This window comes from Oncorhynchus nerka, linkage group LG7 (genome assembly GCF_034236695.1).
Source record: "Oncorhynchus nerka isolate Pitt River linkage group LG7, Oner_Uvic_2.0, whole genome shotgun sequence".
NCBI classification, from domain to species: domain Eukaryota; kingdom Metazoa; phylum Chordata; class Actinopteri; order Salmoniformes; family Salmonidae; genus Oncorhynchus; species Oncorhynchus nerka.
The window spans coordinates 93190412-93213656 of record NC_088402.1 but is presented as its reverse complement, the minus strand read 5'-3'; the positions used below and the strand labels follow the sequence as shown (position 1 = coordinate 93213656).

The 23245-nt window shown below is 44.3% G+C and overlaps 1 protein-coding gene across 4 annotated transcripts; it reads left to right on the top strand.

Annotated features, from left to right (window-relative positions):
• The first annotated feature begins 2835 nt into the window (after positions 1-2835).
• On the top strand, positions 2836-21586 carry cdk20 (cyclin dependent kinase 20). Of its 4 annotated transcripts, XM_065020987.1 has the most exons (9): positions 2837-3129; positions 3442-3555; positions 4382-4570; positions 4739-4860; positions 9520-9582; positions 11283-11406; positions 19551-19706; positions 20580-20817; positions 20913-21586. In XM_065020987.1, the coding sequence occupies exons 1-8, from the start codon at positions 3055-3057 to the stop codon at positions 20766-20768; spliced, it is 1032 nt and encodes a 343-aa protein (XP_064877059.1). In that variant the 5' UTR covers positions 2837-3054; the 3' UTR covers positions 20769-20817; positions 20913-21586. The 4 variants fall into 4 exon arrangements, with proteins under 4 accessions (XP_064877056.1, XP_064877057.1, XP_064877059.1 ...); XM_065020984.1 differs by having other exon boundaries at positions 2836-3129; positions 20038-21586; XM_065020986.1 differs by having other exon boundaries at positions 20580-21586.
• The last annotated feature ends 1659 nt before the right edge of the window (positions 21587-23245 follow it).

The following is a 23245-nucleotide window of genomic DNA, read 5'->3' as shown; positions in this document are numbered from 1 at the left end:
TCAACATAAATTATCTTTGGCGGTTGTTCAATCATGTGCAGTATCACACACACACTTTGCCACTTGACTGTCATTCACAACATCCTGAATCAGCTGATGTTGACAAATATTTTTCCCCAAGTAACTAAACAGCTAGACATCAAATTCGCATCCAACAGCTATTATGCATAATTATTGAAGAACCCTGTTACCTGAGGTTACGGTGCATTTCTGAGATTTACATACAAAAAAGAAAAAGGTGGAATGCTTCATTGGGGTCTATTTTTCTCCACTTCCTGTCTGACTGATGTGCCCAAAGTAAACTGCCTGTTACTCAGGCCCAGAAGCCAGGATATGCATGTAATTGGTACCATTGGATAGAAAACACTTTGAAGTTTGTTGAAATGTTAAAATAATGTATGAGACTATAACGCAATTGATATGGTAGGAGAACATCCGAAGAAAAACCAACCGGAAAAAAAATTCATTTTGAGAGCCCAAACAATGGAAAGCTTTGGGTCATATGCAATTCCAGCTCCCAGATTGCAATTCCTATGTCTTCCACTAGATGTCAACAGTCTTCGTTCAAGAGTTTTAATACTGGGAGTCACAGTTGGAAATCAGTCTGTGGGCGCGTGACGAAGAGGAAGCGCACTTACTAATTTTACTTTTCTATTGAACATTCTTCTTTCCATATGAAATATTATAGTTTATTTACATTTTAGGGTACCTGGGGATTAGATAGAAATGTAGTTTGACTTGTTTTAACAAAGTTTAGCGGTAGCTTTTTGGGTTCCTTTCTCTGCAGGTTGAACGAGTGGATTACTCAAATCGATGGCGCCCAACTAAACAGACCTTTTGGGATATAAAGAAGGATTTTATCTAACAAAACGACCATTCATGTTGTAGCTGGGACCCTTTGGATTAAAAATCAGAGGAACATTTTAAAAATGTAAGTGAATATATAATCGCTATTTGTGATTTTATGAAGGCTGTGCTGGGTGAAAAATATTTTGATGTGGGGCGCCGTCCTCAAACAATCGCATGCCATGCTTTCGCTGTAAAGCCCATTGTAAATCGGACAGTGCAGTTAGATTAACAAGACTTTAATCTTTTAACCGATATGTCACTTGTATGTTTCTAAATGTTTAATATCCATCATTTGTTAAGATTATTTGAATTGCGCGCCCTCCAATTTCACCGGAGGTTGTCGACAGGTGTCCCGCTGACAAGACGCCTAGCACTAAGTTAAGGGGTCCTTGTTACAGTGTAATTACTCTAATAATAATAACAGGTAGTTACACTGTAATAACAACATGTAACTGGTGGTAATTGCTGTACGTAATTACAGAGGTGTGACAACAAATGCTAATCTTATCCCCTTACACTGTGCATAAGACAGTAGTTTTGGAATTGTTAGTTAGATTACTTGTTGGTTATTACTGCATTGTCGGAACTAGAAGCACAAGCATTTCGCTACACTCGCATTAACATCTGCTAACCATGTGTATGTGACAAATCAATTTGATTTGGTTTGATTTGAAATGCTTGTTTCCGTGCTTGTTACAAGTGTCCACTACATTCACCAATTTAGTGTTTAGTTACTTCTGCACTGTATCCGATTCAGTAATAACTGTCACAAGGTTGCAATCTCTTGTGGACAGATGCGCTGGGTGTTTGAGATGACAAAGATTTAGAGGAGGCTCTAATTACCTACTCATGAATGCGTACTCGTTAAAATCTCCATTCAATGGTGTTGCTCGCACTGGCCTCCAACTGGGTTACCTTGGTTTATAGAAACAGACCTCACTGACTGGGGGTCTACCATACGGGTGTCATCTCAGATTATAATAATAATTTTAAAAATACTTATAATAAATATGTACTTGATCAATTATGACAACCTGAACCTCCTTGCCATCCAAATGAAAGGATACATCCATAAGTACACCACAGAGTACAATGTAATTACTAGGTTAAGCTAGTTAAAATGAAGTGTATCTTGAGGGGTACTTAGTTGTAATTAATGTGTACTTATACAGTACATTACCCATCCTGACAACCTGGCGCTAATTTAGAAGCTTCTGGAAGCACCATCCGAGCAAGAAAATAAACACATGTAAATGTGAGTATAAGTACAATGTAATTAATAGGCGTTACACAGAATTTAGTTTAGTTAAAATGATCGTATTTCTATGTAATGTATTTCTATGTTATTACTTATTACTCATTACCAAGTGAAAATACCTACAAAAAAAGATGAACTTGTACTTTAGTCAACTTTATTGCCACATGTAAAAAATACCTTATATTTCTCACAAAATAATATTTTTTATTCTTAATTAACTGATTTATTAATTATATTAAACAAAGATATAGGCCTAGTTAATAACATGAATCTGTAGCCTACAGCTTTGGTGAGTAACTCGGAATGATCGGCTATGAGAAGCCAACTGACATTTACTCCTGAGGTGTTGACCTGTTGCACCCTCGACAACCACTGCGATTATTAGAATCTGACCTATGAACTTTTGAACATCATGGCCATGTACTGCTGAGGGGAGAACGGCTCATAATAATGGCCAAAAAGGAAGCAAATGGACAAGCATCGAACACCTGTAATCCCATGTGTTTAATATATTTGATACCATTCCACTGAGTCCACTCACTCCAGTCATTACCACGAGCCCCGTCCTCCCTAATTAAGGTGCCACCAACCTCCTGTGCTGTACGCACAATGAAATCAGTTCAAGCAAATATGTTTTCCCATCAGGTAGAAGCTAGAAGACTGATGCCGATACAACAGCGCCCCCTGTCTTCTGCAGCAGACCATTGCAGGCTGCCATTATGGTCACGTGATAACAACACTGTCGTCAATGTAAAAACCGTCACCTAGCATTTATTACTAGGGAGATAAAAACTATTCTCTACATTGATAGCTAGTTTACTGTATTACACGATGTATTAGATATACCAGAAATTTGTAGATGTTCTTAATTACGTTTTTTATTTATTTAAAAAAAACATTTGGTTGAAAAAGCCAGGCGTTTTAATCAACAAGAGTGTTCAGCTACCATGGATCAATATAGTATTTTGGGTAGAATAGGAGAAGGAGCCCATGGCATTGTTTTCAAAGCAAAACATATCGAGGTATGAATTCAAATCTGTTTATTTGACTTATTAACTCAGCTAGATAACTAACGTTCGATGTCTACTGTAGATAGTTAGCTCTTCTTTGGCTGGGTGGGTATAATTTTTTAAATATTCCCGAACAGGAATATATTCCCCCAAAAATGTTGTAAATAACTTTGTAAACATTAAGAGTAAGCTATGTGATGAGTTGATGCCTAGTTATTATAGTTCTTAAATGATATACCCACCCTGTTTGGCAATTAGACAGTCAAGTAATATAACATTTTCAAGCAGTGTCTTTACGTTACGCTCTTTTCTGTTGTCATTTAGACTGGAGAGACTGTGGCTCTGAAGAAAGTAGCTCTGAGAAAGTTGGAGGATGGGATCCCCAACCAAGCCCTCAGAGAGATCAAGGCTTTACAGGAGATTGAAGACAACCAATATGTGAGTTATCCCGAGCGGTCTTAGGCACTACATCTCAATGCAAGAGGCGTCACTACAGTCCCCGGTTCGAATCCAGGCTATATCACATCCGGCCGTGATTGGGAGTCCCATAGGGCGGAGCATAATTGGCCCAGCGTCGTCCGGGTTTGGCCGGAGTAGGCCGTCATTATAAATAAGAATTTGTTCTTAACTGACTTGCCTAGATAAATAAAGGTTACATTAAAAAAAATATATATAATTGATATAGCCTAACCCTCAGAATGTTGCCCAAGTTTATTTTGTAATTGCACTTGTACACCCCCTCTGACGGATAACAAGCCACCGCTAACTAAGCTAGCCGTTTCACATCCGTTACACTTGTACACCCCCTCTGACGGATAACAAGCCACCGCTAACTAAGCTAGCCGTTTCACATCCGTTACACTTGTACACCCCCTCTGACGGATAACAAGCCACCGCTAACTAAGCTAGTTACACTTGTACACCCTCTGACGGATAACAAGCCGCCGCTAACTAAGCTAGCCGTTTCACATCTGTTACACTTGTACACCCCCTCTGACGGATAACAAGCCGCCGCTAACTAAGCTAACCGTTTCACATCCGTTACACTTGTACACCCCCTCTGACGGATAACAAGCCACCGCTAACTAAGCTAGCCGTTTCACATCTGTTACACTTGTACACCCCCTCTGACGGATAACAAGCCGCCGCTAACTAAGCTAGCCGTTTCACATCCGTTACACTTGTACACCCCCTCTGACGGATAACAAGCCGCTATCACGGCTACTCTTGAGAAACACTTTCCTTCCATCCCCATGTGTTGTAGGTGGTGAAGCTCAAGAACGTGTTTCCCCATGGTACAGGGTTCGTCTTGGTGTTTGAGTACATGCTCTCTGACCTCTCTGAGGTCATCAGGAACTCTCAGAGGCCTCTCACCGAGGCACATGTCAAAGGTTACATGATGATGCTGCTGAAAGGGGTTGCCTTCTGCCACGAGAACTCCATCATGCACAGAGTGAGACACACACACACACACACACACACACACACACAATGTGACGTCACTCACGTCCTTATAACACACACACAAACACACACATACACACACACACACACATTGTGTCTGCATGGTTCCCTGGTTATAAGCTATATCATAAGGTGTTGTGTTTTTCTCTCTCTGCAGGATCTGAAACCAGCCAACCTGCTCATCAGCTCTACAGGTCATCTGAAGATAGCAGACTTTGGCCTGGCCAGACTTTTCAACAACGACGGAGAGCATCTCTACAGCCATCAGGTGGCCACCAGGTACCCTGCATACCAATACAAACCGGTTTGCCCCGTTCACTGCATACCAATACAAACCGGTTTGCCCCGTTCACTGCAGGCTTACATGGGGCTGTGATCAGGTGTCCACCAGATACCCTGCATACCAATACAAACCGGTTTGCCCCGTTCACTGCATACCAATACAAACCAGTTTGCCCCGTTCACTGCATACCAATACAAACCGGTTTGCCCCGTTCACTGCATACCAATACAAACCGGTTTGCCCGTTCACTTACCAATACTGCATACCAATACAAACCGGTTTGCCCCGTTCACTGCATACCAATACAAAGCGGTTTGCCCCGTTCACTGCATACCAATACAAACCGGTTTGCCCCGTTCACTGCATACCAATACAAACCGGTTTGCCCCGTTCACTGCATACCAATACAAACCGGTTTGCCCCGTTCACTGCAGGCTTACATGGGGCTGTGATCAGGTGGCCACCAGGTACCCTGCATACCAATACAAACCGGTTTGCCCCGTTCACTGCATACCAATACAAACCGGTTTGCCCCGTTCACTGCAGGCTTACATGGGGCTGTGATCAGGTGGCCACCAGGTACCCTGCATACCAATACAAACCGGTTTGCCCCGTTCACTGCATACCAATACAAACCAGTTTGCCCCGTTCACTGCATACCAATACAAACCGGTTTGCCCCGTTCACTGCATACCAATACAAACCGGTTTGCCCCGTTCACTGCAGGCTTACATGGGGCTGTGATCAGGTGGCCACCAGGTACCCTGCATACCAATACAAAGCGGTTTGCCCCGTTCACTGCATACCAATACAAAGCGGTTTGCCCCGTTCACTGCATACCAATACAAACCGGTTTGCCCCGTTCACTGCATACCAATACAAACCGGTTTGCCCCGTTCACTGCATACCAATACAAACCGGTTTGCCCCGTTCACTGCATACCAATACAAACCGGTTTGCCCCGTTCACTGCATACCAATACAAACCGGTTTGCCCGTTCACTGCATACCAATACAAACCGGTTTGCCCGTTCACTGCATACCAATACAAACCGGTTTGCCCGTTCACTGCATACCAATACAAACCGGTTTGCCCGTTCACTGCATACCAATACAAACCGGTTTGCCCGTTCACTGCATACCAATACAAACCGGTTTGCCCGTTCACTGCATACCAATACAAACCGGTTTGCCCCGTTCACTGCATACCAATACAAAGCGGTTTGCCCCGTTCACTGCATACCAATACAAAGCGGTTTGCCCCGTTCACTGCATACCAATACAAACCGGTTTGCCCCGTTCACTGCATACCAATACAAACCGGTTTGCCCCGTTCACTGCAGGCTTACATGGGGCTGTGATCAGGTGGCCACCAGGTACCCTGCATACCAATACAAACCGGTTTGCCCCGTTCACTGCATACCAATACAAACCGGTTTGCCCCGTTCACTGCAGGCTTACATGGGGCTGTGATCAGGTGGCCACCAGGTACCCTGCATACCAATACAAAGCGGTTTGCCCCGTTCACTGCATACCAATACAAACCGGTTTGCCCCGTTCACTGCATACCAATACAAACCAGTTTGCCCCGTTCACTGCATACCAATACAAACCGGTTTGCCCCGTTCACTGCATACCAATACAAACCGGTTTGCCCCGTTCACTGCATACCAATACAAACCGGTTTGCCCCGTTCACTGCATACCAATACAAACCGGTTTGCCCAATCAATTCACTGCATACCAATACAAACCGGTTTGCCCCGTTCACTGCATACCAATACAAACCGGTTTGCCCCGTTCACTGCATACCAATACAAACCGGTTTGCCCCGTTCACTGCATACCAATACAAACCGGTTTGCCCCGTTCACTGCATACCAATACAAACCGGTTTGCCCCGTTCACTGCATACCAATACAAACCGGTTTGCCCCGTTCACTGCATACCAATACAAACCGGTTTGCCCGTTCACTGCATACCAATACAAACCGGTTTGCCCGTTCACTGCATACCAATACAAACCGGTTTGCTGTAGAGCACTGCATACCAATACAAACCGGTGTTTGCCCCGAGCACTGCATACCAATACAAACCGGTTTGCCCCGTTCACTGCATACCAATACAAACCGGTTTGCCCGTTCACTGCATACCAATACAAACCGGTTTGCCCGTTCACTGCATACCAATACAAACCGGTTTGCCCTGTTCACTGCATACCAATACAAACCGGTTTGCCCGTTCACTGCATACCAATACAAACCGGTTTGCCCGTTCACTGCATACCAATACAAACCGTGTTTGCCCGTTCACTGCATACCAATACAAACCGTGTTTGCCCCGTTCACTGCATACCAATACAAACCGGTTTGCCCGTTCACTGCATACCAATACAAACCAGTTTGCCCGTTCACTGCATACCAATACAAAGGGTTTGCCCCGTTCACTGCATACCAATACAAACCGTGTTTGCCCGTTCACTGCATACCAATACAAACCGGTTTGCCCGTTCACTGCATACCAATACAAACCAGTTTGCCCGTTCACTGCATACCAATACAAAGCGGTTTGCCCCGTTCACTGCATACCAATACAAACCGGTTTGCCCCGTTCACTGCATACCAATACAAACCGGTTTGCCCCGTTCACTGCAGGCTTACATGGGGCTGTGATCAGGTGGCCACCAGGTACCCTGCATACCAATACAAAGCGGTTTGCCCGTTCACTGCATACCAATACACCCCGGTTTGCCCGTTCACTGCATACCAATACAAACCGGTTTGCCCGTTCACTGCATACCAATACAAACCGGTTTGCCCCGTTCACTGCATACCAATACAAACCGGTTTGCCCCGTTCACTGCATACCAATACAAACCGGTTTGCCCCGTTCACTGCATACCAATACAAACCGGTTTGCCCCGTTCACTGCATACCAATACAAACCGGTTTGCCCCGTTCACTGCATACCAATACAAACCCAGTTTGCCCCGTTCACTGCATACCAATACAAACCGGTTTGCCCCGTTCACTGCATACCAATACAAACCGGTTTGCCCCGTTCACTGCATACCAATACAAACCGGTTTGCCCCGTTCACTGCATACCAATACAAACCGGTTTGCCCCGTTCACTGCATACCAATACAAAGCGGTTTGCCCCGTTCACTGCATACCAATACAAAGCGGTTTGCCCCGTTCACTGCATACCAATACAAACCGGTTTGCCCCGTTCACTGCAGGCTTACATGGGGCTGTGATCAGGTGGCCACCAGGTACCCTGCATACCAATACAAACCGGTTTGCCCCGTTCACTGCATACCAATACAAACCGGTTTGCCCCGTTCACTGCAGGCTTACATGGGGCTGTGATCAGGTGGCCACCAGGTACCCTGCATACCAATACAAACCGGTTTGCCCCGTTCACTGCATACCAATACAAACCAGTTTGCCCCGTTCACTGCATACCAATACAAACCAGTTTGCCCCGTTCACTGCATACCAATACAAAGCGGTTTGCCCCGTTCACTGCATACCAATACAAACCGGTTTGCCCCGTTCACTGCATACCAATACAAACCGGTTTGCCCCGTTCACTGCAGGCTTACATGGGGCTGTGATCAGGTGGCCACCAGGTACCCTGCATACCAATACAAAGCCATTTGCCCGTTCACTGCATACCAATACAAACTGCTTGCCCGTTCACTGCATACCAATACAAACCAGTTTGCCCGTTCACTGCATACCAATACAAACCGGTTTGCCCGTTCACTGCATACCAATACAAACCGTTTGCCCCGTTCACTGCATACCAATACAAACCGGTTTGCCCGTTCACTGCATACCAATACAAACTCTTTGCCCGTTCACTGCATACCAATACAAACCGGTTTGCCCTGTTCACTGCATACCAATACAAACTTTGCCCTGCTCACTGCATACCAATACAAACCGGTTTGCCCTGTTCACTGCATACCAATACAAACCATTTGCCCTGTTCACTGCATACCAATACAAACCGGTTTGCCCTGTTCACTGCATACCAATACAAACCGGTTTGCCCGTTCACTGCATACCAATACAAACCATCTTGCCCCGTTCACTGCATACCAATACAAACCGGTTTGCCCGTTCACTGCATACCAATACAAACCGTTTGCCCGCTCACTGCATACCAATACAAACCATTTGCCCTCCGTCACTGCATACCAATACAAACCGGTTTGCCCCGTTCACTGCATACCAATACAAACCGGTTTGCCCCGTTCACTGCATACCAATACAAACCGGTTTGCCCCGTTCACTGCATACCAATACAAACCGGTTTGCCCCGTTCACTGCAGGCTTACATGGGGCTGTGATCCTTTTTTTTTTTCACTAATTGGACTTCTGACCAATAACATCAGTACTTATCACATCATCGTCTTTTTCACAGCTGATCTGATTGGTCAAAAATAAAATAAAAATAGGTGAAAAATAAAAAAAGATCAGAATTGGGCTGCCTGTGCAAACACGTCTTAGCTGAGGAAATCATGACTTACTTACGCCCCCGACGCCTCCCCTCCATCGCACTCTGTTCAGAGCAGTCTTCTCCAGCTCGTCCACCCCATGTGGGTATTATAATAGGAGCCAATAATAATCACTCTCTGTCTGTTCTCAGGTGGTATCGAGCACCAGAACTGCTCTATGGGGCAAGAAAATACGACGAAGGTGTAGATCTCTGGTAAGAGGATTCTGTTTCGCCTGTCGCTGATCGATTCATGAATCAATCAATCAAACAGATTCATTGATTTTTAACGCTTTCATTTGATATCGAATCCTATAATAACTGGTCAGTGATAATGTGTAACGAGGCAGCTCAGTAAATCAGCCATTTGTTATCTACTGTATACAACACTAGAGCAGATGGCAGTAATGATAAGGTAGTTTCCTGTAGAGCAGATGGCAGTAATGATAAGGTGTTTCCTGTAGAGCAGATGGCAGTAATGATAAGGTGTTTCCTGTAGAGCCGATGGCAGTAATGATAAGGTGTTTCCTGTAGAGCAGATGGCAGTAATAAGGTGTTTCCTGTAGAGCCGATGGCAGTAATGATAAGGTGTTTCCTGTAGAGCAGATGGCAGTAATGATAAGGTGTTTCCTGTAGAGCAGATGGCAGTAATGATAAGGTGTTTCCTGTAGAGCAGATGGCAGTAATGATAAGGTGTTTCCTGTAGAGCAGATGGCAGTAATGATAAGGTGTTTCCTGTAGAGCAGATGGCAGTAATGATAAGGTGTTTCCTGTAGAGCAGATGGGAGTAATGATAAGGTGTTTCCTGTAGAGCAGATGGCAGTAATGATAAGGTGTTTCCTGTAGAGCAGATGGCAGTAATGATAAGGTGTCTCCTGTAGAGCAGATGGCAGTAATGATAAGGTGTTTCCTGTAGAGCAGATGGCAGTAATGATAAGGTGTTTCCTGTAGAGCAGATGGCAGTAATGATAAGGTGTTTCCTGTAGAGCAGATGGCAGTAATGATAAGGTGTTTCCTGTAGAGCAGATGGCAGTAATGATAAGGTGTTTCCTGTAGAGCAGATGGCAGTAATGATAAGGTGTTTCCTGTAGAGCAGATGGCAGTAATGATAAGGTGTTTCCTGTAGAGCAGATGGCAGTAATGATAAGGTGTTTCCTGTAGAGCAGATGGCAGTAATGATAAGGTGTTTCCTGTAGAGCAGATGGCAGTAATGATAAGGTGTTTCCTGTAGAGCAGATGGGAGTAATGATAAGGTGTTTCCTGTAGAGCAGATGGCAGTAATGATAAGGTGTTTCCTGTAGAGCAGATGGCAGTAATGATAAGGTGTCTCCTGTAGAGCAGATGGCAGTAATGATAAGGTGTTTCCTGTAGAGCAGATGGCAGTAATGATAAGGTGTTTCCTGTAGAGCAGATGGCAGTAATGATAAGGTGTTTCCTGATGTATCTAACCCCAGTCTCTCCTGATGTATCTAACCCGTGTCTCCTGATGTATCTAACCCCAGTCTCTCCTGATGTATCTAACCCCAGTCTCTCCTGATGTATCTAACCCCAGTCTCTCCTGATGTATCTAACCCCAGTCTCTCCTGTCCACAGGGCAGTGGGATGTATCTAACCCCAGTCTCTCCTGATGTATCTAACCCCAGTCTCTCCTGTCCACAGGGCAGTAGGATGTATCTAACCCCAGTCTCTCCTGATGTATCTAACCCCAGTCTCTCCTGATGTATCTAACCCCAGTCTCTCCTGATGTATCTAACCCCAGTCTCTCCTGATGTATCTAACCCAAGTCTCTCCTGATGTATCTAACCCCAGTCTCTCCTGTCCACAGGGCAGTGGGATGTATCTAACCCCAGTCTCTCCTGATGTATCTAACCCCAGTCTCTCCTGATGTATCTAACCCCAGTCTCTCCTGTCCACAGGGCAGTAGGATGTATCTTTGGGGAACTTCTGAATAACTCCCCTCTGTTCCCTGGAGAGAATGACATAGAACAGTTGTGCTGTGTTCTCCGCGTCCTGGGGACACCTAACCAGCGCATGTGGCCGGTGAGACTGCTCTCTGTCCATCTGTCCATCTGCTCTCTGTCCATCTGTCCATCTGCTCTCTGTCCATCTGTCTACCTGTCCATCTGCTCTCTGTCCATCTGTCCATCTGCTCTCTGTTCATCTGCTCTCTGTCCATCTGCTCTCTGTTCATCTGCTCTCTGTCCATCTGCTCTCTGTTCATCTGCTCTCTGTCCATCTGCTCTCTGTTCATCTGCTCTCTGTCCATCTGCTCTCTGTCCATCTGTCTATCTGCTCTCTGTCCATCTGTCCATCTGCTCTCTGTCCATCTGTCCATCTGCTCTCTGTCCATCTGCTCTCTGTCCATCTGTCTATCTGCTCTCTGTCCATCTGTCCATCTGCTCTCTGTCCATCTGCTCTCTGTCCATCTGTCTATCTGCTCTCTGTCCATCTGTCTATCTGCTCTCTGTCCATCTGTCTATCTGCTCTCTGTCCATCTGTCTATCTGCTCTCTGTCCATCTGTCTATCTGCTCTCTGTCCATCTGTCTATCTGCTCTCTGTCCATCTGCTCTCTGTCCATCTGTCTATCTGCTCTCTGTCCATCTGCTCTCTGTCCATCTGTCTATCTGCTCTCTGTCCATACACACAGTTTGAGGGATATTCTACTGCATATTAGGTAGCATGGGTGGAAAAAGTACCCAATTGTCAGTTTGAGGGATATTCTACTGCATATTAGGTAGCATGGGTGGATAAAGTACCCAGTTGTCAGTTTGAGGGATATTCTACTGCATATTAGGTAGCATGGGTGGATAAAGTACCCAGTTGTCAGTTTGAGGGATATTCTACTGCATATTAGTAGTACTTTAAAGTATCTTACTGACGTACTTTACACCACTTCAGTAGTAGTTATAAAAATGGGTTTAACTGTCTGTCAATCAAAACAAACATATTGGCTTAATGTTACTCAGAGCATTCTGCATCATTCAGTCCAGTCAACTCAGAGCATTCTGCGTCATTCAGTCCAGTCAACTCAGAGCATTCTGCGTCATTCAGTCCAGTCAACTCAGAGCATTCTGCGTCATTCAGTCCAGTCAACTCAGAGCATTCTGCGTCATTCAGTCCAGTCAACTCAGAGCATTCTGCGTCATTCAGTCCAGTCAACTCAGAGCATTCTGCGTCATTCAGTCCAGTCAACTCAGAGCATTCTGCGTCATTCAGTCCAGTCAACTCAGAGCATTCTGCATCATTCAGTCCAGTCAACTCAGAGCATTCTGCGTCATTCAGTCTAGTCAACTCAGAGCATTCTGCATCATTCAGTCCAGTCAACTCAGAGCATTCTGCATCATTCAGTCCAGTCAACTCAGAGCATTCTGCGTCATTCAGTCCAGTCAACTCAGAGCATTCTCGTCATTCAGTCCAGTCAACTCAGAGCATTCTGCGTCATTCAGTCCAGTCAACTCAGAGCATTCTCGTCATTCAGTCCAGTCAACTCAGAGCATTCTGCGTCATTCAGTCCAGTCAACTCAGAGCATTCTGCGTCATTCAGTCCAGTCAACTCAGAGCATTCTGCATCATTCAGTCCAGTCAACTCAGAGCATTCTGCATCATTCAGTCCAGTCAACTCAGAGCATTCTGTCATTCAGTCCAGTCAACTCAGAGCATTCTGCGTCATTCAGTCCAGTCAACTCAGAGCATTCTCGTCATTCAGTCCAGTCAACTCAGAGCATTCTGCGTCATTCAGTCCAGTCAACTCAGAGCATTCTGCGTCATTCAGTCCAGTCAACTCAGAGCATTCTGCATCATTCAGTCAGTCAACTCAGAGCATTCTGCATCATTCAGTCCAGTCAACTCAGAGCATTCTGCGTCATTCAGTCCAGTCAACTCAGAGCATTCTGCATCATTCCAGTCCAGTCAACTCAGAGCATTCTGCATCATTCAGTCCAGTCAACTCAGAGCATTCTGCATCATTCAGTCCAGTCAACTCAGAGCATTCTGCATCATTCAGTCCAGTCAACTCAGAGCATTCTGCATCATTCAGTCCAGTCAACTCAGAGCATTCTGCATCATTCAGTCCAGTCAACTCAGAGCATTCTGCATCATTCAGTCCAGTCAACTCAGAGCATTCTGCATCATTCAGTCCAGTCAACTCAGAGCATTCTGCGTCATTCAGTCCAGTCAACTCAGAGCATTCTGCGTCATTCAGTCCAGTCAACTCAGAGCATTCTGCGTCATTCAGTCCAGTCAACTCAGAGCATTCTGCATCATTCAGTCCAGTCAACTCAGAGCATTCTGCATCATTCAGTCCAGTCAACTCAGAGCATTCTGCATCATTCAGTCTAGTCAACTCAGAGCATTCTGCGTCATTCAGTCTAGTCAACTCAGAGCATTCTGAATTAAATGAAATCAATTATTGATTTTAATTGAAGCAGTTTGTGTGATTCTAGGACATTGATTACCTGTGCTGCTTAGCAACAATGGTGGCTGAAGTGGGATTTGGCTCTTTGGCTTCTTGTTCATCATCCTGTCCATCCGTCCGTCCGTCCGTAGCTCAGTTTCCACCTCATTTTGTGGGCAGTGTGCACATAGCCTGTCTTCTCTTGAGAACCAGGTCTGTACATAGTGTTGGATTCAAAACTTTGAACATTGAGATATTAAAGACATGATAGATCAGTATATGAAGGAGTGAGATCTGTAGAAAGAGAAAAGTGGCTGTGGAATGTACTGGGTGGACGGGAGGAGATCACAGGATTGCTATAAGGGGAAGCGGATGGACATCTGTGGACTAGGTGAAGGAGGGGTTGAGGTCAGGAGGTGAGGTCAGATCCCCTGAAGGGAGTAATAAGGATTTACTACTACCCTCTTCCTGTGGAACCATAAGATGTAAGGATTGGAGAGAAGGAGGAGTGTCTCAAGTGGGATATATATATACCTGTGATGGTAAGAAATGTATTGGTTGTCTGAATTACAGCTGTACAGACCTTTTGGGAAGAATTAAACTTGGTTAAGCTTCTCTAGTGTCCGTGAGCTTTTTACTCTGGAAAAATTAGAACCTAACACTAGTCAAAGCTTTCCTTCATTTAGGGTCAGTCACAGTGGTCAGGTATTCTGCTACTGTGTACTCTCTGTTTAGGGTCACTACAGACCCTGTAATGTTGCTATTGGGTCAGTCACAGTGGTCAGGTATTCTGATACTGTGTACTCTATGTTTAGGGTCACTACAGACCCTGTAATGTTGCTATTGGGTCAGTCACAGTGGTCAGGTATTCTGATACTCTCTGTTTAGGGTCACTACAGACCCTGTAATGTTGCTATTGGGTCAGTCACAGTGGTCAGGTATTCTGCTGCTGTGTACTCTATGTTTAGGGTCACTACAGACCCTGTAATGTTGCTATTGGGTCAGTCACAGTGGTCAGGTATTCTGCTACTGTGTACTCTCTGTTTAGGGTCACTACAGACCCTGTAATGTTGCTATTGGGTCAGTCACAGTGGTCAGGAATTCTGATACTGTGTACTCTCTGTTTAGGGTCAGTCACAGTGGTCAGGTATTCTGCTACTGTGTACTCTCTGTTTAGGGTCACTACAGACCCTGTAATGTTGCTATTGGGTCAGTCACAGTGGTCAGGTATTCTGATACTGTGTACTCTCTGTTTAGGGTCAGTCACAGTGGTCAGGTATTCTGATACTGTGTACTCTCTGTTTAGGGTCACTACAGACCCTGTAATGTTGCTATTGGGTCAGTCACAGTGGTCAGGTATTCTGCTACTGTGTACTCTCTGTTTAGGGTCACTACAGACCCTGTAATGTTGCTATTGGGTCAGTCACAGTGGTCAGGTATTCTGATACTGTGTACTCTCTGTTTAGGGTCACTACAGACCCTGTAATGTTGCTATTGGGTCAGTCACAGTGGTCAGGTATTCTGATACTGTGTACTCTATGTTTAGGGTCACTACAGACCCTGTAATGTTGCTATTGGGTCAGTCACAGTGGTCAGGTATTCTGCTACTCTCTGTTTAGGGTCACTACAGACCCTGTAATGTTGCTATTGGGTCAGTCACAGTGGTCAGGTATTCTGCTACTGTGTACTCTCTGTTTAGGGTCACTACAGACCCTGTAATGTTGCTATTGGGTCAGTCACAGTGGTCAGGTATTCTGCTACTGTGTACTCTCTGTTTAGGGTCACTACAGACCCTGTAATGTTGCTATTGGGTCAGTCACAGTGGTCAGGAATTCTGATACTGTGTACTCTCTGTTTAGGGTCAGTCACAGTGGTCAGGTATTCTGCTACTGTGTACTCTCTGTTTAGGGTCACTACAGACCCTGTAATGTTGCTATTGGGTCAGTCACAGTGGTCAGGTATTCTGATACTGTGTACTCTCTGTTTAGGGTCAGTCACAGTGGTCAGGTATTCTGATACTGTGTACTCTCTGTTTAGGGTCACTACAGACCCTGTAATGTTGCTATTGGGTCAGTCACAGTGGTCAGGTATTCTGCTACTGTGTACTCTCTGTTTAGGGTCACTACAGACCCTGTAATGTTGCTATTGGGTCAGTCACAGTGGTCAGGTATTCTGATACTGTGTACTCTCTGTTTAGGGTCACTACAGACCCTGTAATGTTGCTATTGGGTCAGTCACAGTGGTCAGGTATTCTGATACTGTGTACTCTATGTTTAGGGTCACTACAGACCCTGTAATGTTGCTATTGGGTCAGTCACAGTGGTCAGGTATTCTGCTACTCTCTGTTTAGGGTCACTACAGACCCTGTAATGTTGCTATTGGGTCAGTCACAGTGGTCAGGTATTCTGCTACTGTGTACTCTCTGTTTAGGGTCACTACAGACCACTACGGGCCAAATAGCATTGTTTGCTCTTTCCAATGTGTCAAGTAATTATCTTTTTTGTTTTCTCATGATTTGGTTGGGTTCTAATTGTGTTGCTGTCCAGGACCAGCATGCTTAGGGGACTCTTCTCCAGGTTCATCTCTCTGTAGGTGATGGCTTTGTTATGGAAGGTTTGGGAATCGCTTTAAATGACTTAAATGTAAATGCAATTAGGTGGTTGTATAATTTAACAGGTCTTTTCCGGATTTTGATGATTAGTGGGTATCGGTCTAATTCTACTCTGCATGCATTATTTGGTGTTTTACTTTATACACCCAATATATTTTAGCAGAATTCTGCATGCAAGGTCTCAATTTGGTGTTTGTCCCATTTTGTGAATTCCTGGTTGGTGAGCGGACCCCAGACCTCACAACCATAAAGGGCAATGGGTTCTATAACTGATTCAAGTATTTTTAGCCAGATTCAAATGTTTTATGTTGAATTTATGTTCCTTTTGATGGCGTAGAATGCCCTTCTTGCCTTGTCTCTCAGATCATTCACAGCTTTAAATTTTTTATTTATTTTTTATTTATTTCACCTTTATTTAACCAGGTAGGCCAGTTGAGGACAAGTTCTCATTTACAATTGCGACCTGGCCAAGATAAAGCAAAGCAGTGTGACACCGACAACAACACAGAGTTACACATGGAGTAAACAACAACACAGAGTTACACATGGAATAAACAACAACACAGAGTTACACATGGAATAAACAACAACACAGAGTTACACATGGAATAAACAACAACACAGAGTTACACATGGAATAAACAACAACACAGAGTTACACATGGAATAAACAACAACACAGAGTTACACATGGAATAAACAACAACACAGAGTTACACATGGAATAAACAACAACACTGAGTTACACATGGAATAAACAAACACAGAGTTACGCATGGAATAAACAACAACACAGAGTTACGCATGGAATAAACAACAACACAGAGTTACACATGGAATAAACAACAACACAGAGTTACACATGGAATAAACAAACACAGAGTTACACATGGAATAAACAAACAACACAGAGTTACACATGGAATAAACAAACACAGAGTTACACATGGAATAAACAAACACAGAGTTACACATGGAATAAACAACAACACAGAGTTACACATGGAATAAACAACAACACAGAGTTACGCATGGAATAAACAACAACACAGAGTTACACATGGAATAAACAACAACACAGAGTTACACATGGAATAAACAAACACAGAGTTACACATGGAATAAACAAACACAGAGTTACACATGGAATAAACAACAACACAGAGTTACACATGGAATAAACAACAACACAGAGTTACACATGGAATAAACAAACACAGAGTTACACATGGAATAAACAACAACACAGAGTTACACATGGAATAAACAAACACAGAGTTACACATGGAATAAACAACAACACAGAGTTACACATGGAATAAACAACAACACAGAGTTACACATGGAATAAACAACAACACAGAGTTACACATGGAATAAACAACAACACAGAGTTACACATGGAATAAACAACAACACAGAGTTACACATGGAATAAACAAACACAGAGTTACACATGGAATAAACAACAACACAGAGTTACACATGGAATAAACAACAACACAGAGTTACACATGGAATAAACAAACACAGAGTTACACATGGAATAAACAACAACACAGAGTTACACATGGAATAAACAACAACACAGAGTTACACATGGAATAAACAACAACACAGAGTTACACATGGAATAAACAAACACAGAGTTACACATGGAATAAACAAACACAGAGTTACACATGGAATAAACAACAACACAGAGTTACACATGGAATAAACAAACACAGAGTTACACATGGAATAAACAAACACAGAGTTACACATGGAATAAACAAACACAGAGTTACACATGGAATAAACAACAACACAGAGTTACACATGGAATAAACAAACACAGAGTTACACATGGAATAAACAAACACAGAGTTACACATGGAATAAACAACAACACAGAGTTACACATGGAATAAACAAACACAGAGTTACACATGGAATAAACAACAACACAGAGTTACACATGGAATAAACAACAACACAGAGTTACACATGGAATAAACAACAACACAGAGTTACACATGGAATAAACAACAACACAGAGTTACACATGGAATAAACAACAACACAGAGTTACACATGGAATAAACAAACACAGAGTTACACATGGAATAAACAAACACAGAGTTACACATGGAATAAACAACAACACAGAGTTACACATGGAATAAACAACAACACAGAGTTACACATGGAATAAACAACAACACAGAGTTACACATGGAATAAACAACAACACAGAGTTACACATGGAATAAACAAACACAGTCAATAACACAATAGAAACACATCTATATACAATGTTTGCAAATGAGGTTAGATTAGGGAGGTAATAAATAGGCCATAGTGGCGAAATAATTACAATTGAGCAATTTAACACTGGAGTGATAGATTTGCAGAAGATGAATGTGCAAGTAGAGATACTCTGGTGCAAAGGAGTAAAAAAATAAAAAATAACAGTATGGGGATGAGGTAGTTGGATGGGCTATTTACAAGATGGGCTATGTACAGGTGCAGTTTTCTGTGAGCTGCTCTGACAGCTGGTGCTTAAAGTTAGTGAGGGAGATATGCGTCTCCAGCTTCAGTGATTTTTGCAATTTGTTCCAGCCGAGAACTGGAAGGAAAGATGACCAAAGGAGGAACTGGCTTTGGGGGTGACCAGTGAAATATATCTGTGGAGCACGTGCTACGGGTGGGTACTGCTATGGTAACCAGTTAGCTGAGATAAGGCAGGGCTTTACCTAGCAAAGACTTGTAGATGACCTGGAGCCAGTGGGTCTGGCGACGACTATGTAGCGGGGGCCAGCCAACGAGAGCATACAGGTCCCAGTGATGGGTAGTATATGGGGTTTTGGTGACAAAACGGATGGCACTGTGATAGACTACATCCAGTTTGCTGAGTAGTGGTTGGAGGCTAATTTTGTAAATGACATCGCCGAAGTCTAGGATCGGTAGGATAGTCAGTTTTACGAGGGTACAGTGGGGCAAAAATGTATTTAGTCAGCCACCAATTGTGCAAGTTCTCCCACTTAAAAAGATGAGAGAGGACTGTAATTTTCATCATAGGTACACTTCAACTATGACAGACAAAATGAGAGAAAAAAAATCTAGAAAATCACATTGTAGGATTTTTAATGAATTTATTTGCAAATTATGGTCTCTCTCTCTCTCTGTCTCTGCAGGAGATCACAGAGCTGCCTGACTACAATAAGATCACTTTTAAGGAGAACCCTGCCATCCCTCTTGAGGAGATAGTACCTGATACCTCACCTCAGGCTGTGGACCTGCTCAACAAGTTCCTGGTCTACCCCTCTAAACAGAGGATCAGCGCCAGACAGGTCAGAAACGGTTCTAGAATAACAGAATAGAACCTCTAATACGTTGTATAGAAGGGAAGCGTTTTGTTTGCATTGATTCATAAGAACACCTCTGCTTCAAACTGATTATCGTCCTCAACTGTCTGCCAGCCCATTATGATAGTTGAAAGACAAGATGAGAGCCTGGTTCCAGATCTGTTTGTGTTGTCTTGCCAAACTCTTGTAGTCCATGTCTAGTGCCACAGATCTGGGACGGCCAGGCTAGGAATGAGAGGTTGAAACAGAAGTTCAGTTTGTCTCACACGCACCTCTCTCTCACTCTCTCTCTCAACTCTCTTTCTCTCTCTGTCAGTCTCTCTCTCTCTCAACTCTCTCTCTCAACTCTCTTTCTCTCTCTGTCGGTCTCTCTCTCTCTCTCAACTCTCTTTCTCTCTCTGTCGGTCTCTCTGTCGGTCTCTCTCTCTGTCGGTCTCTCTCTCTGTCTGTCTCTCTCTGTCGGTCTCTCTCTCTCTCAACTCTCTTTCTCTCTGTCTCTCTCTCTCTCTCTCTCTGTCGGTCTCTCTCTCTGTCGGTCTCTCTCTCTCTCTCAACTTTCTTTCTCTCTCTGTCGGTCTCTCTCTCTGTCGGTCTCTCTCTGTCGGTCTCTCTCTCTGTCGGTCTCTCTCTCTGTCTGTCTCTCTCTGTCGGTCTCTCTCTCTGTCGGTCTCTCTCTCTCAACTCTCTTTCTCTCTGTCTCTCTCTCTCTCTCTCTGTCGGTCTCTCTCTCTGTCGGTCTCTCTCTCTCTCTCAACTCTCTGTCTGTCTCTCTGTCTCTCTCTCTCTCTCTCTCTCAACTCTCTTTCTCTCTCTGTCTCTGTCTCTCTCTCTCTCTGTCTGTCTGTCTCTCTCTCTCAGGCCCTGCTCCATCCCTATTTGTTCTCTGAGCCGCTGCCGGCCCACCACTCGGAGCTGCCTATCCCCCAGCACGGAGGGAAACATTCCCGTCAGCGACTCCAGCCTCCTGTCGAATTCTCTGTAGATCTGCCCCTGTCAGAGAGCCTGGTGGACCCTGCTTTGGTCCAGGGACATGCCTGGTGTCTATGATTGACTGGCCCCCAATGCTTTTCATAGCCTGGTTGAGAGTAGCACTTAGGTTGGTTTAATCAGGTTTTTATGTTTGACTGTCAGAGCCTAGTGGACCCTGCACGGGTACACGGTGTGTATGACTGTTCTTCATGTTCATCCCAGGCTGCTTAAACCAGGGGTGTATTCACTAAGAAAACCAACCGGGACCAAACGGAACGGAACCAACCGGGACCAAACGGAACCAACCGGGACCAAACGGAACCAACCGGGACCAAACGGAACCAAACGGGACCAAACGGGACCAACCGGAACCAAACGGGACCAAACGGAACCAAACAGAATTTGTCCAATAGAAAACACTTGTTCTCGTTGCAAATCGTTTTCCATTGCAAAACTGTTTTTGCAACGGCGTGTGACTAATGAATACATCCCAGAATGTAGCCTGGTGGATCCTGCTCTGGTCTAAGGACCCGCCTATGACCCACTGTTCATCCTCGTTTTGAGTCATCCATCCTAGCCTGAGTTCCTGATCTGTTTGTGCTGTCTTGCCATCTCCATTTGCTGTCATTGTTATGGAAGTTGGGAGTTGGCAAGACAGCACAAACAGATCAGGAACTCAGGCTATGTTAACTGCACCATAGAATATTGATATTGGTATGTAGATAATGCATGGCTGTGATGTAGAAAGCCATGTCATTTTCTTAATTTGTGTGTTTGTTGTTCTGCACGTTTCAGTTGTGTGTGTGTGTGTGACAGTATGGACAGCCTAGCTGACTCATGGTGCTCATTGTCGTAGCGTTGACTATCATTAAATATGAAGACTATACATTATCAAATCAATTCTCGGTGTGTCATTTAACTACGCGATTAAACTAATCATGTAACTTTAATTAACTAGGAAGTCGGGGCACCACGGGAAAATGTTTAAAGAGTTTCTATTTTCTGAACGAACTCTTCAGATATTTTCATATCTTATCGATTACAGTCACTTATTCATGCATTATACCCTTGGATGTCTGCACGAACCCTCTCATAGATCATGAATCAGTGATATATAAATTGGCTTCATTATTTATTTACTAACTAACTTAATCAATCACAGAGTTACAGAAACACACACACACACACATTGGTGACTGACATGATAGAAAAGTCCCTAGCGGACCAAACCGACATGACGGCTTGGTAGACAAAGGAAAGGGGCGGGGACAGGAAAAGAGCGGGAAACTCAAGAGAGGATTCACTGTAATACAGTTGATAACTACAGTCATGAAATACTTTTAACATGAATAGCCGATCATTCGAAAATAAATTGAAATGTACGTATTTACGAGAGCCTTTGTTGTCCCTCTCTGCGATCGCCGGTCCGTCTGCTGGATAATAGTTAATCAGAGAGTCTCTGGTTTCCTTCCCCAGAAGTGGTTGTACTTGTTGTAATGGATACTTCAGAGTACCATTCGGAAATGTTCTTAGGTCGGATGCATTTACCAGACTAAAGTCTTTAAACAGCTGCAGCCTGAATGATTGTGCCACTTAGCCTCCATTTTGGTGCAGTACAGTGTGCCACTCATCCTCCATTATGGTACAGTACAGTGTGCCACTCAGCCTCCATTTTGGTACAGTACAGTGTGCCACTCATCCTCCATTTTGGTGCAGTACAGTGTGCCACTCATCCTCCATTTTGGTGCAGTACAGTGTGCCACTCATCCTCCATTTTGGTGCAGTACAGTGTGCCACTCATCCTCCATTGTGGCCTGCAGTACAGTGTGCCACTCATCCTCCATTTTGGTGCAATACAGTGTGCCACTCATCCTCCATTTTGGCCTGCAGTACAGTGTGCCACTCATCCTCCATTTTGGCCTGCAGTACAGTGTGCCACTCATCCTCCATTTTGGTGCAGTACAGTGTGCCACTCATCCTCCATTGTGGCCTGCAGTACAGTGTGCCACTCATCCTCCATTGTGGTGCAGTATAGTGTGCCACTCATCCTCCATTTTGGTGCAGTATCGTGTGACACTCATCCTCCATTTTGGTGCAGTACAGTGTGCCACTCATCCTCCATTTTGGTGCAGTACAGTGTGCCACTCATCCTCCATTTTGGTGCAGTACAGTGTGCCACTCATCCTCCATTTTGGTGCAGTATCGTGTGACACAGCCTCCATTTTGGTGCAGTACAGTGTGCCACTCATCCTCCATTTTGGTCCAGTATCGTGTGACACAGCCTCCATTTTGGTGCAGTACAGTGTGCCACTCATCCTCCATTTTGGTGCAGTACAGTGTGCCACTCATCCTCCATTTTGGTGCAGTACAGTGTGCCACTCATCCTCCATTTTGGTGCAGTACAGTGTGCCACTCATCCTCCATTGTGGCCTGCAGTACAGTGTGCCACTCATCCTCCATTTTGGTGCAGTACAGTGTGCCACTCATCCTCCATTTTGGCCTGCAGTACAGTGTGCCACTCATCCTCCATTTTGGCCTGCAGTACAGTGTGCCAC

Coding starts and splice junctions, on each gene's coding strand:
- cdk20 (XM_065020984.1), top strand. CDS start 3,055: ATGGATCAATATAGTATTTTGGGTAGAATAGGAGAAGGAGCCCATGGC. Junction 11,407..19,550: donor CTAACCAGCGCATGTGGCCG/GTGAGACTGCTC, acceptor CTGTCTCTGCAG/GAGATCACAGAGCTGCCTGA. Junction 19,707..20,037: donor AGAGGATCAGCGCCAGACAG/GTCAGAAACGGT, acceptor TCTCTCTGTCAG/TCTCTCTCTCTCTCAACTCT.